Here is an 18,257-nt window from a genome sequence, read left to right on the forward strand (position 1 = left end):
GAGAAGAGAAGAGAAGAGAAGAGAAGAGAAGAGAAGAGAAGAGAAGAGAAGAGAAGAGAAGAGAAGAGAAGAGAAGAGAAGAGAAGAGAAGAGAAGAGAAGGATAAAGAGAGAGAAAAAAAAGAAAGAAAGAGAAAAAGAGAGAAAAGGAAGAAAGAAAGAAAGAGAAGAGAAGAGCAAAAAGAATAGAAAAGAAAGAGAGAGGAGAAAGAAGAGAAAGAAAAAAGAAAGAGAGAGAAGAGGAAGAAAGAGAGAATGAAGAGAAAGAGAAAGAAAGAAAGGCGACAGGCGAAGGCGCAGCTCCGCAGCCGCTCCCGCGTTCCGCTCCCGGTGCCGCTGCCGGAAGCGCCGGCCGGACCCGCCCGTCGGGGCGGCCGCTCGGGCCCGGGAGGGGGCGGAGGGCCCGGGCAGAGGAGGAGGAGGAGAGCCCGGGGAGAGCCGGAGAGCCCGGGGAGAGCAGGAGGAGGAGGAGGCGAGGCCGGGCAGGGGGCGGAGGGCGGCGGCAGGTGCCGCGGAGGATGGCGGCGGGTGACCCGGAGCAGGCGCGCTACTGCGGGCGGCTCTCGTACCTGTGCCTGAAGCTGAGCCTCATCACCTACTCCACCACCTTCTGGGTGAGCGGGGGGCGCCTCGGCCGTGCGGGGAGGTTTCCGCCGCTGGCACACCCGTGGGTGGCACACCCGGGGCCGGGACACCCTTGCCGAGGGACTGACAGACCGGTTCTGGCGGATGGGGACGGGCGGGGGTTGGGTGTTTGGATGTTTGGAAGTTGGGCAGGTGAGGATCGCTCAGGTGCGCGGCTCTGCCCGCAGGGGAGGATGGAGCCTTGGCCCCGCAGCGTCGCTCCCCGCCGTGTCGGTCTGTCCCGAGCTCCGCAGGGTGAGGCTGTGTTGTCACAGGTGGGTGGCACTCGTTCTCCTCATCCAGGTAAAGCCAGAGAGTCGCAGGTGATGGCTCCAGACTGAGTTGTGACAAGTGGTAATAAACCCGCGGCAGGCTGGAAGGAACCCTTGGGGCCCTTTGCAAGTGCTCTTTGTAAGCGCTGTGATTTTTAAAGGTGTTCTTTTCAGGTTCTAGGGTACTGGGAAGATGCTGGCTTCAGGTGGTGCTGATGTCAGAGGTGCTCAGGCAGCGATTTTTTTCTGTCTGGCTTTTTCACTTGAAATGCTGCATAAGTTCTAGTGTGGCTGGTCTGTTTTTGTCTGACACGGTGTTTACCAGCTGGGAGCATAAGGATTTCTGCTTTGCTGTGTGGGAGAAGAGGCTTAGATCCACCAGGTTTGGTAGTGAGTGTCAGATTCACCCTGGGATTTAACGAACAAAGGCTGAAATGCAAAGTGCATTTCAGGTGCAGTCCAGGCTTTTTGGGATCCCAGCTGTCTTTTGTCTGCCTTAGCAGACAAACCAACCCTTGGGTTTAGACTCCTGATGCTCCCCGTGTTCCTCCCCAGCTATTCTGCAGTTGTGAGTTTCAGAAAAGGGAAATCCAAGTTTATTTATTTAACTCTGTGTTGTTTTTCAGACCCTTTTTTGCAGCACGTCCTTGGCAGAGGGGCTGTGCTCGTTGTCTGCTCTGCGTTTTCTGGCGGCAGCGAGGGCCCTGGCTGGTGGGATGTAAACATTCATCTGGGGGCAGAGAAAGGGCCCTTCTGAATCCATCCTCGGAGGACAAAGCCTCTTTCAGGCAGCCCGAGGATTTTATTTACTCTTTGTCGTCGCTGGCTCTGGATTTTCAATGCTCTGCCCTGGTTTATAAACCAGAGCTTCCATTTGTTGGCCGGGGGAGATGGTTTGCTCTGGGAGGGGGGAGGCTGGGGGCTGGGAAGGAAGGATGGGGAAGGACAGGGGGTTGTTTTGGGGAGGCTGGTGCTGGGCAGCATCCTGCTGGTGCTGTGGGAGGCGCGTGGGCTTCGCCCCCGGCATTTCCTTTTGTTGCGGCTCAGCCGAGCAGATCTCATCAGCTGGAAATGTCACTTCTCAGCACTGTTCTTCTTGCTGAGTTTGTTGGTTTGGGTTTGGCTTTTTGTTGTTTTTCTTTAATCAGTGTGAATGGAAGTAAAGCTGTGGGAGTGTTGGATTTCTTGAGTGTTGGGTGGTTTGTGGCGTTGTGCTGCTGTCTGGGGCTTTGACCCGCTGCGTGCCGAGTTCATTTGGTTCCCTCCCTGCTGCTGCAGTTCCTCTGGTACCTCATGAGTGATCTGAGTCCCTGGGATGGCTTTAAACCCCCAGGAATGAAATACCAAAGCAGAAAGGAAATGAAAGCATTGCTGGGAGTGCCAGGGGTGATGTTTGCTGCAGGCCTTGTGCTCTTCCCTTGTCACCCAGGGCTTCTTAAAAAACCAGCTGTCACTGTAACTCTTCCAGACACCTCTGGAAAAGGTGAATGGGGCTGTGATGCAGTTTGGGGTCAATGGGGCTGTGATGGAGTTTGGGGTGGATGGGGCTGTGATGTAATTTGGGGTGAATGGGGCTGTGATGTAGTTTGGGGTGAATGGGGCTGTGATGCAGTTTGGGGTGTGTGGGGCTGTGATGTAATTGGGGTGAATGGGGCTGTGATGGAGTTTGGGGTGAATGGGGCTGTGATGCCATTTGGGGTGAACGGGGCTGTGATGCCGTTTGGGGTGAATGGGGCTGTGATGCCATTTGGGGTGAATGGGGCTGTGATGTAATTTGGGGTGAATGGGGCTATGATGGAATTTGGGGTGAATGGGGCTGTGATGGAGTTTGGGGTGGATGGGGCTGTGATGTAGTTTGGGGTGAGTGGGGCTGTGATGTAATGTTCTTGCCCAGCTGAAACAAAATCCAGCATTTTAAACAGAAGGTGCTGTTGTTGAGCTTTATTTAAGAGGAAGAACTGGAAATGCAGGGTTAAAGCTTCTGCTGATAAAGAAATTCTTCTCCTTTCTCTTGGGAAAGCAGCTTCTGTGCCTGCAGAAGCCCCAGAGAAATCCCCTGGTATTTGCTGGTGGATGCTCATTCAGGGTGAGTCAGGGCAGTTGGATTTTCCTGTGCTCACAGCTGGAATTGCCAAGCTGGGAGCTGATGTGAGGGGGGCTGCTGGTTTGGCCAAGGTGGAAAAGATTTTTATTAAAGAAAACAGAAGATAATGAAAGCATAAATCTTGGAGGGTGTGGGAGCACAGATGGGAGTGAAAATGGATGAGGATATGCGTATATAAAGATGCTATATGTATTTATGTATCCTAAGTTCTTAAAGTAGGAAGTATGCCCCCTGAAATTGAATGCTTTGATGAGAAAACTATGGTTCAGAAAAAGACATTTCACTAAAAAGTTCTAGTCTTGAAACAACACTTGTTGAAATTCTGATAATTTAAGTTATTGCTGTTAATGTTTGCAGGAGGATCTGGGTTTGGGGTTGTTTTCAGTTTGCTCAAATTCTTTTTAAGTTGCTTTTTAAATAGCTTCAGTATATTTCCTTTTTATGGGTGAACCCTTCTGAGAATTTTTCTCTCTTTTAATGACAAACTGGTGGCATTCCCTACATATTGTCCTTTGGTGTCATTATTCATTTCCATAGAAAATCAAGAACTTGCTATTTATTTTAAGATATCCCATAGTTAAAAAAGTATTTCAGCTGTTTGGCTCACGAACTGGTAACTCACATTGTGAGTCCCTCTAGCCCTTTGTCTGGGATATACTGTGTCACATCTAAAATTAAGAAGTGAAATTAAAAATTAAGAAGTATCATTAAGAAGCATTGGTGTGCAGAGAGGGGACTCGTGTTTCCTGAGGAAATGTCAGGTCAGGAAAGGGGAGTGCTGTTTATCACATTGCCAGAATGATTGATTTGTGTCTGGTCCCTCCCCTGATGATGTGTCTGGCTGTTGGAGTCGGCAGCAAAGTTCTTCCACTGCAATTTTTGTAATTAAGTATTGTGGGCTATTTTAAATTTTAATTAATTCAGCGTAATTCAAAGGGATTTGCAGCACACCGTAGTTTTAATACCAGATAATTTAGACTTAGCTAATTATTTGGGTTGAAATATCTTTACCTTGTTAGAAGAAATGTGTCCCTTCCTATTTCACTTGTCAGCTTTATCAGGTAGTTGCTCAAGGAGGTGTTATAATTTCAAACTTGGTTGTTTGGTTGGTTTCTTTTTTAGTTTTTAATCTGGTGCCTTTCTCCTGCTGGCAGCAGGAGTGGAGGTATAGGAAATATCTGACTGTATTTACTGAGCCCAAATAAAGCAGGAGTTAATATGAAGGGACAGATAGGCTGTTTGCAGACCAGCCTAGAAACTGGGTTGTGTTGGAGGCACTTTTATATTTCTGTATATTTATACACACAGAGAGAAGGACAGACAGACACGCAGAGGAGGGTCATTAATGCCATGGCAGTGGCTCATATATGTAATATATGTAATATATGTGATCTCAGATGGGTAATAAATTACATTTCAGCCAGTGATGTATATTTGGATTAGTTTAACTACCAGAATGTTAGAACATGATGAAATATATTTTTGAAGTGAACAACTTTCATTTCTTTTTTCCAACTCAGCTCTTTTTCTTCTTTAGTCTTTGAGGGTTTTTAATTATTGTTTTTTTTAAATCCAAACTTCTGCTTTGGATGTTTCATTGTTTATCATGAATCCTGAAGTGAGCAGTGGCAGGTTCCTGTGTACTCACAGCCTGTCATCTCTGTGTTTACTGGCAGAAAAAAGAACATGTTATTTATGTTAAATAATCTGTTTCTTTTCCAGGTGATCGGAGCCCTCGTCCTCGCTGTTGGGATTTATGCAGAAATTGAAAGACAGAAGTACAAAACTCTAGAAAGTGCCTTTCTAGCCCCAGCAATTATTTTAATACTTTTGGGCATTGTCATGTTCCTGGTATCCTTTGTGGGTGTACTGGCTTCTCTGAGAGACAATTTATGCCTTCTGCAAGCAGTAAGTGTTGGAATTTTTATTCCTAGTTCCTAAGGCTTGTTGCTTTTTGCTTTCCACCGTCCTCTGAATTCACATCCAGAACTATTTCTGCACTGAAAAATATTTTAATATTTCTTTTCTAAAAGTTTTATTTAAATCTGAATTTAACAGCATTGGGTCTTGCCACTGACAGGACCAGTGAGAGGGTCTGAGGCCAGTGCTGGGAAAAGGAGCTTCCCAGCAGTTCAGGTGGTATGGAAAATAACCAGGAATGTGAGTTATTATCAGTCATTGTGTATCTTGTGCAAACTCAGCTGCTGACATGCCAGTTGATGCTGGGTTTCAGCCCAGAGGAAGCAGCTTGAGAGAGAAGCCCTGGCTCAGTGGCCAGAGTCTGTCTGTCCTCCCTGGGCAGTGCAGTGCAGAGGGGAGATGGAGAAATGTGTGTTCATAGTTAGACCTGGAGCTTTCAGAGGGTGGAATGGAAGGGACAAGGTTTTTCTCCCCAGTGCCTCTGAAAAGGTGAATTTTAGGGAAATTTCTGTGGTTGCAGATGGAGGCTGCACACGTGACTAATTAAAATTAAAGTGTGCAAACTTCATTTCCACCTGCATAGAATCACACAGAGTTTGGGCTGGAAGGGGCCTTTCAAAGGCCACCTGGTCTGAGCCCCTTGCAATGAGCAGGGTCCCCTTCCACTACACCAGATTGCTCAAAACCCAGCCTGGCCTTGTCCCATCAGTGCAGTCTAACAAAATTCCAAATTCCTGGCCAGAAATAACCACGGATTTTTGAAGTTATACTGGAATTTTACTGAGAGCCCCTCCTCAGGCTTCTTCCCACTGAGCATGGTGGTGTGTCAGATGCCAGGAACATTTTCAGTTCCCATCCTGGTAGCAAACCCAGCTGGGTATTGAACAAAGCAAGTCCCTGTGCCAGCTTCCCAGGTTGATTCCAGATTTAGCAGGAGAAAAGACACCTGTCTGGTGAATTCCTGACACTGAGCACACAGGAGTTAAAGCAGCTTTCAGGGGAGAGCTTTAGGGATTATTCTCAGACAAGGGACCTGAAAAATTCACTCCTGATGAAGCTCACTGTTACACAGCAGACCTAAATTCACTCAACACCTGTCTTTTATGCCTGAAGGGTTGGAAAAACATTTCAAGTGCTGGCATGCAGCAGCTCTCTCACAGTGCAATGGGTTTTTTTGCATATTTTTCACATTTTGCACACACTTTGATGCGGGTGCACACGTGGTTGTGTGTGAGTGCACTTGTGAGCACGTGTATATAAACAGGAAAATAAATGTGGGAAGCAGCACACTAAAAGCTACTAAGCCTGGAATTTTGCTTTGATTTAGCACTGGCAGTGTAGAAGAAGGTGGTTTGGATTATCTTAAGGTGTGCTGCTTTATCCAAAGGTAACAGGTAAGTACTGGTTTTGTAGGAAGCAAACATAAAAACGTGAAGTGTGGTGGGGTTTGCAGCAGCCCATCAATGTGCTTCTCTGGGATGCTGGTTTGGAAAGGAGAATCTTGGCAGGATAATTTCATCTAATGGTTTTGAGAGCAGAAAAATAACGTTCTTGCCAATTGGGCAAAACCCAGAATAATTTAAGTGAGGAAAAAAGGCTTTCTCATGACACTGACAGTTTCATAAGAACAAACCCATAATTTTGTATTTTCCTTTAAAATGCTATGCCGAAAGCCAAGTCTATTGGCAATAGAATGCTGGACTTAAAGGAACTAATTGCAAGAGTAATTGGAGTTCTGCCTAATGACTCACTTGCACTTGTTTGCCTGCAGTTCATGTACATCCTTGGTATCTGCCTGCTGATCGAGCTGACAGGTGGAGTGGTGGCCCTGATCTTCAGGAACCAGGTGAGTTGCTTGCCTCAGGTGTTGGCATGATGGAGCTCTGCTAAACAGCAGCTGCTGTCTTGGTTTGGATAGAGAGGAATCTGCTAGGGAAGGCAGGAGCCTCCTCTGAGATGGAGAATGTGAACCCCCCGCCCCCGCCTTGGAATTGCTATAGATTTTAAATTTAGGGGCTCTCAGGCAAAAAATATGGGAGCAGGGAATGACAGTTCTTTACTAGGGAAGAAAATAAAAGAATAAAATAAACCATGAGCTAGAACAGCACTGACAGAGCCAGAACACACCCTGTGGGTCAGGGTGCTGGCAGCAGTGCCATTGGAATTGTGGCTGCAGCCCTCCTGCAGTGCCAAGGGTGGTTCTGCTGGAGCAGGGATCCTGGAGAAAAGTGCAGTCTTCCTCTGAAGATCCAGTGGAGAAGCCCTGTTGGTGTTCTAGAATCTCCAGATTATAGCTGGGTAGGAATGCCTGGCTCCTCCCTCTGGGCAGAGCTGGGCTGGTGTGTCACAATCTCCAGATTATATCCAGGTAGGAATGCTTGGCTCCTCCCTCTGGGCAGAGCTGGGCTGGTGTGTCAGAATCTCCAGATTATATCCAGGTAGGAATGCTTGGCTCCTCCCTCTGGGCAGAGCTGGGCTGGTGTGTCACAATCTCCAGATTATATCCGGGTAGGAATGCTTGGCTCCTCCCTCTGGGCAGAGCTGTGCTGGTGTTCCAGAATCTCCAGATTATATCCAGGTAGGAATGCTTGGCTCCTCCCTCTGGGCAGAGCTGGGCTGGTGTGTCACAATCTCCAGATTATATCCGGGTAGGAATGCTTGGCTCCTCCCTCTGGGCTCGCATCTCCCAGTGGGATGCTGTAGTTCTTATCAGCCATGCAGGGACATTCCATGGCCTGTTCTCAGCAGGTGTTCCCCCTCCCCCCAGGGAGGAGTGGTGGTGGAAGAGATAAGGAAAGGCTTTTCAGGGCTCAGCCATGGGGTTGGAGCCACTGTTCTGGAGAGGAATTCCCAGTTAAGGAGTTCGGAGTGAATCTGGTGGCCACAAATGTGCAGCACGGGCAGAATGAGTTTCCAGCTCTTGGTGGATGACAAAATGCTTTCTTCTGTTTTGCCATCTGGGTCTGACTGCTGATTTGGGACGTTTCCAGATGGATTTGGAGGCTGCTGTTTTTTAATGGCCCAAATGTTTTGCCTCAGTTAAAGGACAGCTCTTCCCTGCCCGCATCCATGGGCAGCATAACAGATTCCATGTAGGAGGCTCCATCCTTGACAGGCATGCTGTAGCTGTGTTCAGCCCTTGATCTTTCTGCACAGAAAGCAGCAGACTGTTTTATTCAGTCAGAAATGCTTTAAAACATAAATGCTTTCACTGTGGCAAGTGCTAGGTGCCTGTGCTTTGATTTTTAGCAGGACAGCTACACTTAGGGACAGCTTCCTTCCCTTATTTTTCAAGGCTAGTGGAGAAGTTTGGGTTAGCATGGGGAGAACAAGGAAGTATTTATGGAAGGTTAGTGTAGTAGCCTCTATGTATGTCCTGTTTGTTTTGCATGTCATGTGCATTTCTCCATTTCTTCCTCTACTTCCTTTTCAAATCTGTAGAGTCTAAATGAGGGTTTTGACCAGTGGGGAGGGTCCTGTATTATTTCTCATCACTTATGTGATAATCCTTTTTGTTCTGGTTAGTCTGTGGGTGTTGCAGTTTGTCATACTGAGAAGATGAGTGGGTGTATTTCAGGTTTTCTGACCTGTAAGGCTTTAACTTTGTCCGTTTCAGCAGCTGGATTGAAAGGAAAGTTGTTACATTCTGGTAGTGATTAGTCCTTGGTTTTGCTGTGCTGAGATTGTGCTGGATCTTGAAAACTAAATACTCTTTTTTTTTTTTTCCTGTTTTCTCATCTTCTGAACTTGAAAAACGCTTTGTTGATTTAATTTTAGTATGCCATTTTATATCTGCTGTCGCCACACTGCCATATTTCTCAAAACAACCACTGTAAAACGCACAAACACACCTTTTTTTCCACTCCATGTGGAGTCAAGCTCTCTATCTGGCAATTCTGGACTCTTTCCAAAACCAAATTAACGGAAAATTCACGGAAAATAAAATTCCTGGATGGTGGTGACACAGCCAAGCCTTGTTGCTCGGGGCGTGGTGCAGCCCGTGGTGCCAAGATCCACCACCCAAGCCCACTGCTCTGCCACCCAGGAGGTGAGGAGGGTCCCCAGTGACAGGATCCTGGGATATCCATCTGCCAGGGGTGATGGGACCATCTCTGGGAGGTGCTGGGAAGGTCTCAGCCCTGAGAGGTGTCACACTGCTGGAGCTTGCCAGCCCAACCCCAGCAGTGAGGCTGCTTCCCTGGAGGAGAACAGATGGCTGGTCCCTGCAGGGCTGTGCTAAAATTTGTTTGTGATGAGTGTTTTGGGTTGTTTTCTCCAAAAAAAAAAGGGGGGAAAAGCCTTTTCCTTTGTGCTCATCAGTTACACTTGTCACTTTAACCTGCTCTTCTGAGTCTCTTCCAGCCCATGAATCTCGTTTTCCTTTTGCTCTCTAGACAATCAAATTTTTGAATGATAACATTAGAAGAGGAATTGAGAATTACTATGATGATTTAGACTTCAAGAACATCATGGATTCTGTCCAAAAGCAGGTTTGTTGGGTTTTTTTTCCCCCCTCTTGGACCAACTGAGCAACAGCTTTGGGTTTTTCCAGTGGTGTGCCAATCAAGTTGTTACTGGTGAGGGGGATGAGATCTTGTGTGTCATCTCTTCTGGTGCTGCTGCTGAGGTCAGGGCTCATCCAGCATTCCAGCTGGCTTTGAAAACCCTCTTACATCACTGCAGGAAGAGGCCCAAAATGCAGCTTTTGCCTTGGCAGGTGCAATTGAAATGCTCAGGGGTCAGGTCCTACAAACCTGCAGGTTTTTAGTGGCCCCACAAATTCAGCCTCAATTCCAGCCATGGCCTCAACACTTCTGCTGGCTGGTGCAGCAGCTTGAGGAGCATCTTGTTAACAGGAGGCATTGGAAAAAACAGAAATGAGGTGGCATTTAGGCTGCCACAGTGGTGTGCCTGCTCCAGGGCATGCACAGAGCTCTCTAACAAGGTGGTTGCTGCAGGGAAATACCACTGCAAGAGTATCTACCTGTAATTAAAATTCAGAAACTGTGGTGAGCCCAGCTGGGCATTACTTAATGGCACGTGGCAGTGACTCACAGCCTTTTTTTATTTTTTTTTTATTTTTTTTATTTTTAATAAGGCTGATCTGTTGAAATGTTTATTGGGTTATTGAAGAGCTCTGCCACGCAGCTCAGAGGCTGTGGAAGAAGCAGAAAGTGTTCAGCAATGTGGTGTCTGTGACCATGCCAAGTAATGGTTATTTAAAAAAAAAATTGACTTAGGAAGTGATCCATATGTTCTAGGACATCGTTATGGAGATGGCAGCCTGCTTTGAAAAAACAAAGTCAGCATGGAAAGTCTGTCAGAAGCAGAGCATCCTGAGGAAATTTTGTCATTAGACTTCATGATGCTTTAAATTTTCCATGCACTGCCCAAAATGATGGGCTGCATGCACGTTAGTGATGAAATGAGCTCCTCCTTTCCCCTTAGTTTAAATTATAAAGGGAATATTTATATTAAGGCAGTTTAAACTTGGAGTGTTTGTTTGCCAGCTTTCAGTTCTTCTAAATTACACCCACAATGTTTTGGTGAGATTAATTTATGCCTTAGAGCAACGCTTTTGTCTTTTAGATCCCGTTGGAAATGCAGTTGGAACCCTTAAAATGGAGCTGTAATCCTTAAAACAACTGCAGAGGTAGATTGCAGGTCAAGATAGAGTCAGTGTAAAAGCACTGTTTAATGATGTCCAGAGCTGGGAAGATCATTTTTCAGCTCAGAAAAAGTGGGAGGTGGAGACTATAATTATCTTTAATTCTTTTTAATTGTATTTATCATGTACATTCATATGTGCCATGCTGATAAAATGACAGAACTTTTTGGTAGCTCAGGGCTTTTAAAATTGTTTCATTCCAACTTTGTTTTCTACTTGTTCAAAGAGTTTAAGGCACAAATTTTCTTTTCCTTTTGGGATCATAGAACCTTTTTGGGTTGGAGAAGACCCTAAAGATCATTGAGTTTTGTGTCTTTTTTATTTTTTTATTTATTTTTCTCTTCAGTTCAAGTGCTGTGGTGGGGAAGATTACAGAGATTGGTCCCAAAATGTGTACCACAACTGTGCAGCTCCAGGACCACTGGCTTGTGGGGTGCCCTACACTTGCTGCATCAGAAATAAGGTGAGTCCTGGCACCTCAGCATCGCTGGTGTTCGCTCAGAAAGGAGCCTGACTTCAGGAAATCTGGGGTGAGAAGTGAAGGAAAATGGGTCCTTTCCTCCCCTAATGGATCTGTGGGTCTTGAAAGGGAGGAGATAATGGATTAGATGTGTTGGCTGTGGTCCATTTCACTGAGCCACTTCCCAGCCCCAGGAGGGATGTTGAGAGCTCGCCTGAACCAGAGCTGCTTAAAATTCAGTTTTGCTGGTGTTTTCCCCAGGGTTTGCTGCTCCAGCTTGGCCAGGGAGCCTGGGACCTGGTGGCCTCCATGGCTGGGGGGTCAGAGTGGTGTGTTCCAGCTGCTGTGTGAATTGAAAGCCACTCAGAATGGCCTTGTCATCTCCAGAATAATCCAAAAATGTGACCTCAGGGTGAGGGCGTGCTGCCCCGAGCTATCCTTGAAAACCACCTGCCTGTAAAATCCTGGAAGGACTGGAGTCTGAACCAGTCTGGGATGAACTGGTCCTAACTGGTGCTGGCAGCACCAGGAGCAGGCCTTGATTTTCATGCAAATGTGTTTTAATTAATTCTGTAATTCCCTGCTCTTCATCTGAGGGATGCATGTAATGCTGAATTTGACAAAGAACTGTTCCTCAGCTACTCCAGCCCAGGCTGTCCCTGCCTCTCTGGGGTTTGGTCTCCAGTCTGGACACAAGATTTGGTGTGTGTCAGAGCAGAGCTCATGGTGGATATCCTGCTGCTGCCTCCTTTGGGCTGCCCTTTCAACATCTGCCTTGAGCATGGCTGTTTAATTTAAAAAAAGAAAAAAAAAAAAGGGGAAAACAGATGCAATGGTTGTGTCAGTCATCCTGCCAGGTGCTGCTGAGAAATGGGTATCACAGGAAGGTGTTTGTTATGTGTGCACACTCATTTTTGGTGTGTGGGAATGGATCTGTTTAAATCTGTGATGAGCTTTGATTTATTCTCAGCAACCAAAGCTGAAGAGCCTTAGCTGTTGTAGAAGAAGGATCTGCAGCTGGATGGAGCAGAACAACTCAGGAAAGGGAAAGCACTGAAATAAAAACTTCTCCAGGGGGAAAACACTGAAATAAAAACTTCTCCAGGGGAAAAACAATGAAATAAAAATTTCTCCAGGGAGTATATTCCCTAACAGCTGGGGAAGGGAGGATTAGGCTGCTGGTGTCCCATGAAGTTTAAGCTCAGGGAAGTTCAAGGAGGGCAGGGAGAAGCCCCAGGTGGAAGTGTGGGCTGTGATGCTGGTGCTGAGCCCTGCGTGGTGCAGCACAGGAGCACCAGCAGCAGGGCTGGGCATGGCTGCCTCAGGAAAAAACAAGCAGGAGCTGCATCAATCTTGCTGTGTTTGACAAATCCTTCCAAATACAGGCTGGTTTCCGTCCTGGAAAGCTGCAGATATGGTTTGTGATTACTCATGGGCTTTGTAGTCATGGAAAACTCCAGCTAATGTGGGTGCCTGGGCTCTGATCCTCTGGAAAAGCCTTCTGCTGACAGCAGCCAGCTCGTGCTGGGGGGGCTCTGAAGGAACTTTGTTGGTGTCAAATTATTTATTAAAGACTAGTGGAGCAGACAGAAATGAGTCCCAAATGCTTGTAACCCTCTGTGTCCAGTGCATTTATCCCCTCTGTGTGCTTTTGCTGGTGCCACCAGCAAATTCTGTTACAAATTCTGTGTTTGAAGGTGGAGGATGGGGCTGCCTTCCTCGTGGGCACATATTTTGGGAGTGACCACGTGTCTGTCAGTCAGGCTTCAGCCATTCTGGGAACATGAAATCACTCCCAGCCCCTGGATTTATTCCCTGTGCTTGGCAGAGGGGTGCTCCACACAGCCCTGTGGAATAGTCTGAGCTTTTCCTTCTAGGAATGTGCTGAGCTTTGTGTGTTCAAGGTGAGAGCCCAGGTTTTTAGGAGGTTGAAAACTTCTCATCCTCCTCTGTGTCTTTGGCTTTGTTTCCTGCCTCCTTTGGTGCCAGTGGTTTTTTATACTGGGTGATTTTCAGGATTTTCAGGTTGGATTTTCCAGGCTTTCAGAGCCTTGGAACCCACAGAAGGCACTACCTGGCTACAGAAAATGTGTTGGTAAATGCAAGCACTCAGTCACTTTTAAATAGATGAGTTTTGTATTCATAATGGTATTGTATGGATATTTTAATGAATTTATTGTTGTAAAAAGCATTCACAGTATTATTTGAAACTGAAGATATTTCTGAGTTTAAATTTGTCATCTTGGCAGGAAACCCCTGGTTTTGGTCATAAGGTGTGTTAAGTTCTTGAGGCTTTAAAAGGAAATCCAGCTGTTCATTGTGTGGAGCCAGCTGTGTCACACAGCTCTGTCCCAGCTGGATTTGGATGCTGGTGCCACCCTGATTTTGCTAGATAGGAATGGCTCAAATGACAATGCTCATTGCTCTAAAGTCACCTGGAGCTCTAAATCTGACACTGGGGCTGCTGGGATAAACTGGTGTTGGACTGGGAAATAACCCAGGGCTGGGTGAACACGGGGTAAAAATAATATTTCTGTGATTCCAGTTTCCTGCTGCAGTTCATATTTGTTGTTTTCTTTTCAGACAGACATTATCAACACCATGTGTGGATACAAAACCATTGACCAAGAGGTATGGATATAAATGGGTACAAAACCATCAACCCCTGGCGTGGCAGAGGGTGCTGCTCCTTTTTTTTTGGTCTGTTATAAAAGTGTTTTCTGTGTGCTTTAATCTGCCAGGCAGTTAAATTGGCAATTTAAATGTTTGCTTTTTTCCTTGGAATAATTTCCATATGTGAGAGAAAACTAATCTTGTTTGATTTTTGTATCTTCCCATCTTTCCATTTTCCTTGTTTGTTGACAGCTTCCCCGAGCTAATTGCACAATTAATGCCCAAAAAGCTGCTCTCAAAACTTGAAGCAGTGACTTGAGTCGGGGAAAGCTTTTAGTACTTAAAAGCCAAAGTTTCTCACAGAGTAAAATTGGTGTTGATAAAAGCCAGCTTAGCTGGTTTTAAGTATTTTATATCCCAGGAGTGGGTGTTTTATTTTTAAGCACACCTGGAGGAACAGTGGGATTTCCCTGGCTGCTTTCTCCTCCCTCCTGGAGTGGGATGGGGAGCAGCTCCAGAGGAGGGGCTGCCAGCTCAAGGCAGTCACTGCAGAGTGATTAAGAAGGGAAATTGGTAATTGGATCTGCCCTGAGTTCTCCACTCCTGGCTTTGGAGTGCTGGGAGGAGGCAGGGCAGGGGCTGGTTGGGAAATCTCCTTTCCCCAGCTCCTTTGAGGCACTTGGAGCACAATGCCAGCCCGGGCTGTTGGTTTTTGGGATTACTGGTTATCTTTAAATACGGCTTGTCTTCATTGGGGTTCGTTGATTTGTGGCTCAATCAGCTGAACGCTGCAGCCAGGCTCCAACAGGGAGCACTTCAGCTCGTGCTTAACTTCACCTCATTCACTGCTTAGGACCCTCTGCAGCCTCAAGTGCTTTTATATTATGGGCTGGGGTCAGGGAGCAGCACAGCTTGCAGGACTACATCCAAAATCCTCCTGTTCCTGTCCTTTACTGGGTCTTTTTGCAAACAATTTGTGTTTTTCCACCAATGTGTTTTCAGCTTGGGAGCAGGGGTGAAAGCTAAAGAGAGACTCCTCTGCTTGCCAAGTGGTCTTCAATGAGGGTTGGGTGCATTTCTTGTTGGAAACTAGCTACAACAAACAGGCTTAAGGCAATGAAGTGACTTATTTGGGTGTAGAAAAGCTTTTTAAAAATAGAGTGATTTGTTGAGGCGTGGAGCAGCTTAACAACAGATGGGAGAGTTTGCTGAGGTCTTTGGTGGGTTTAAGGGGGTGGGAAGGCAAACCAGGTCTGCCTGCCTGAGTTTGGAGGTGCCACATGCCTGTCCCACAGTGGAGCTGCTGTTGGACCCTTCCTCTGGTGTCTTTGCAGCGCTTGAGCGTTCAGCACGTGATCCACGTCCGAGGGTGCACCAACGCCGTGCTCATCTGGTTCTTGGACAACTACAGCATCATGGCTGGTGTGCTGCTGGGCATCCTGCTGCCCCAGGTGAGAGGGTGGTCACTGTGAGAGGGGGCACCTGGTTTGTCAGCATGGGAAATCCCATTTGGCCACAATCATAGTTTTCTTTTTGAATTCCATGTGACCGATAAGCTGGGGTGGCGTTCTGGCATTTGGATCAAAGATCTCGTTTGTCAGTATGTGAAACCCCATGGAATTTTGAATTTAATGTGACTGATAAGCTGAGATGGCATTCTGGTCATTTAGTAGCCTCACTGTTGCAGGGTTTGGTGAGGCAATTCCCTTTAATGTAACTGATAAGCTGAGATGGCATTCTGGTCATTTAGTAGCCTCACTGTTGCAGGGTTTGGTGAGGCAATTCCCTTTAATGTAACTGATAAATTGAGGTGGCATTCTGGCATTTGAACCAAAATCTCATTTGTCAGAAATCCCATTTGGCCATAATCATGATTTTCTTTTTGAATTTAACTGAGAAGCTGAGGTGGCATTCTGGCATTTGAACCAAAATCTCATTTGTCACTATGTGAAATCCCATTTGGCCATAATCATGATTTTCTTTTTGAATTTAACTGAGAATCTGAGGTGGCATTCTGGCATTTGAACCAAAATCTCATTTGTCACTATGTGAAATCCCACTTCACCATAATCATGATTTTCTTTTTGAATTTAACTGAGAAGCTGGGCTGGCACTATGATCATTTAGTAGCATCACTGTTGCAGGGTTTGGTGAGGCAATTTGCTTTTTTTTTTTTTTTTTGAGTCTTCCCCTATCCATGATGACAGCTGTGACTTCCTAAAGCTCCAGTGAGGCAAGCTGCCTGCCTGGGTCTGGGGCAACATCAAAAACCACTATTAAGTCCTATTCCCTAAAAAAACTTCATAACCTAAAAAAAAATTAGACTCAAAACCCTAATAAATCCATAATTAGTCAATTTGTCTTTAAAATACTACAAACAAAGCTTGGCCAGAAAGAATTCTTGGGTCAGGTTGACCTGCTCTCACAGCAGCTTCTCTCTCTCTTTGTCTTTCTCTCTTTCTCTCTGTCTTTCAGCTGAAGTAGTTTTTCTGAGCTTAGGCTTTTTACAAGAACAGCTGGTTAGACTAAACAGCTGTGTTTTCAAACTATAGACTTAACTCAAAGTTGTACATTTCACTGAAATCAAAATGGATTTCTGCTCTGGAATATTTCTACTCTGTCTCACCATCATCAACCAAAAAATATTTTCAAAAGCTAACCCTCATTGTGACGGAGCTCACAGGGCTCCAAGGATGAGGGAAGAGATGAGAATGTTGACTCCATGTTCAGAAGGCTTGATCTATTATTTTATGATATATATTATATTAAAACTATACTGAAAGAATAGAAGAAAGGATTTCATCAGAAGGCTGGCTAAAAGTAGAAAAGAAGTGAATGAGAAAGGTTTGTCTCTGAGACAGTCTGGACAGCTGTACTGTGCTTGGCCATTAATTAGAAACAACCACACGAGACCAATCCCAGATCCACTTGTTGCATCCCACAGCAGCAGATAATCATTGCTTACATCTTGTTCCTGAGGCCTCAGCTTCTCAGGAGGAAAAATCCTAAGGAAAGGACTTTTCATAAAACATGTCTGTGGCACCTCACAACCTCTAAACACAAATCCTAGAAAGCATTGCACAAAGTACGATAAAAAACTGCGAAACGAAAAATTCAACCCTTAAAAAAAATAAAAATAACTTCTGAAATAATGCAGGCACTGTGAATCCAAAGCTGGTGTATCTGTGGTGTAAGCAGACCCTCTTGTGGTTGCCTTGGCAGTTCCTGGGGGTGCTGCTGACGCTGCTGTACGTGACCAGGGTGGAGGACATCATCGCGGAGCACAAGCTGGGCCAGAGCCTCTTCGGGGACGCGCCTGCCCCCGACCGCGCTGCAGCCGGCTGCTGCATGTGCTACCCCGGCTGAGAGGGAGCCCAGACCCTGCCAGAGCAGGCAAAGCCAGCTCTTTGGGCTGTGCTGGCTGGGCAGGCACTGGGGCTGCTGGAGCAGCCGGCGCCGGGGGCGAGCCGGGACAGCCGAGGGCTCCGCGGGGCTCTTGGGGCGTTCAATTCCTTGGGGTGATTGCTGGGGGATGACACAGCCAGAAAAACTGGAGAAGAGCTGGAGCTCCACTTGCAGGGAGTGTCACATTCGTGTCTGTGCTTCTCCAGCTTTGTTTTCCTTACTCCTTCCAGAGAGATTTCTCGCTGATCCACGCGGCGAACGTGAAAGCTGCGTTTTAATAGTGGGGTTTTAATGCTAATCGTGGTGAATTTACTGACAAAAATGGATGTGATGCTGATCTCCTTTCATTGCTCAGTGCCTTTTCATAACGGGGCAAATGCCAGTGTCAAATCAGTCAGGTAATGCTTGATCTATTTTTTAATGCAGTTTATTACTGTGTGGCTTTTGTATAAACTTACAAGATGTTGGAGTCTTGGATGTACTGTATTTTTCCCTTGAGTAAATTAACTAGGTGATTTATGACTTTATATTTTTTTGCAGTTCTGTGTGTCGAGATGTTTCTAAAATTTACTGTTGAAATAAAACCAATGAGTTGTTTTTTTCTTAATAAAAAACCAAAAAACAACAAAAACGTGGGCTTTGTTTGAAATTATTTTTGTCCCATGTAAGTTAAGCCTGTCCCTCAAATGCTGAATCAAAAGGTAGAAGTAGCAGGAGCTGTGATTCTGGGCTTTTGGAGAGTCACTGAACATCTGTGCTTCTCTCAGTCCTTTGTCCTGAGCATTTCTGTGCAGTCTCTCCAGCCCCAGACAGGCCTGCTGGCAAAATGCAAAACCTAATTATCATTAATATTTCCATTGAACCAAAGTCAGGATGAGAATAAAGCAGGTTTATATCCTGAATATAAATCTCTTCTTTTCCAAACTAAGCAAAACAGGGCAACATCTGACATTATTCCCTCCTTGCTTAATTTTTTTTTAAAAATTTCTCGTCCTGGACATTTTTTTCCTGCTTTCTTCAAAACTCAGCATTTGCTGCTTAACTCTCTGCCTTCACCAAGAGTTTCTGAGCAAACTTTGTGCATTTCCAGGAGCCAAAAATGGATTTATCCAGTTCTTGGGAGTTGCTGATGGTTTCTAGGGACAGTCCAGCAGGGGCAGTGCCAGGTCTGCAGCACGCTCTAGCGTTGGGC

General features: G+C 45.9%; 1 protein-coding gene across 2 annotated transcripts; it reads left to right on the plus strand.

The window, feature by feature from the left end:
• On the plus strand, positions 1-17,649 carry TSPAN15 (tetraspanin 15). Of its 2 annotated transcripts, none has more exons than XM_084210576.1 (8): positions 1-613; positions 4,722-4,907; positions 6,691-6,765; positions 9,314-9,409; positions 10,934-11,050; positions 13,631-13,678; positions 14,995-15,111; positions 16,883-17,649. In XM_084210576.1, the coding sequence occupies exons 1-8, from the start codon at positions 518-520 to the stop codon at positions 17,024-17,026; spliced, it is 879 nt and encodes a 292-aa protein (XP_084066702.1). In that variant the 5' UTR covers positions 1-517; the 3' UTR covers positions 17,027-17,649. The 2 variants fall into 2 exon arrangements, with proteins under 2 accessions (XP_084066702.1, XP_084066703.1); XM_084210577.1 differs by having other exon boundaries at positions 17,296-17,649.
• The last annotated feature ends 608 nt before the right edge of the window (positions 17,650-18,257 follow it).

Source organism: Fringilla coelebs, assembly GCF_963513975.1.
Source record: "Fringilla coelebs genome assembly, chromosome: 8".
Taxonomy (NCBI): Eukaryota; Metazoa; Chordata; class Aves; order Passeriformes; family Fringillidae; genus Fringilla; species Fringilla coelebs.

Coding starts and splice junctions, on each gene's coding strand:
- TSPAN15 (XM_084210576.1), top strand. CDS start 518: ATGGCGGCGGGTGACCCGGAGCAGGCGCGCTACTGCGGGCGGCTCTCG. Junction 614..4,721: donor CCTACTCCACCACCTTCTGG/GTGAGCGGGGGG, acceptor TTTCTTTTCCAG/GTGATCGGAGCCCTCGTCCT. Junction 6,766..9,313: donor CCCTGATCTTCAGGAACCAG/GTGAGTTGCTTG, acceptor TTTGCTCTCTAG/ACAATCAAATTTTTGAATGA.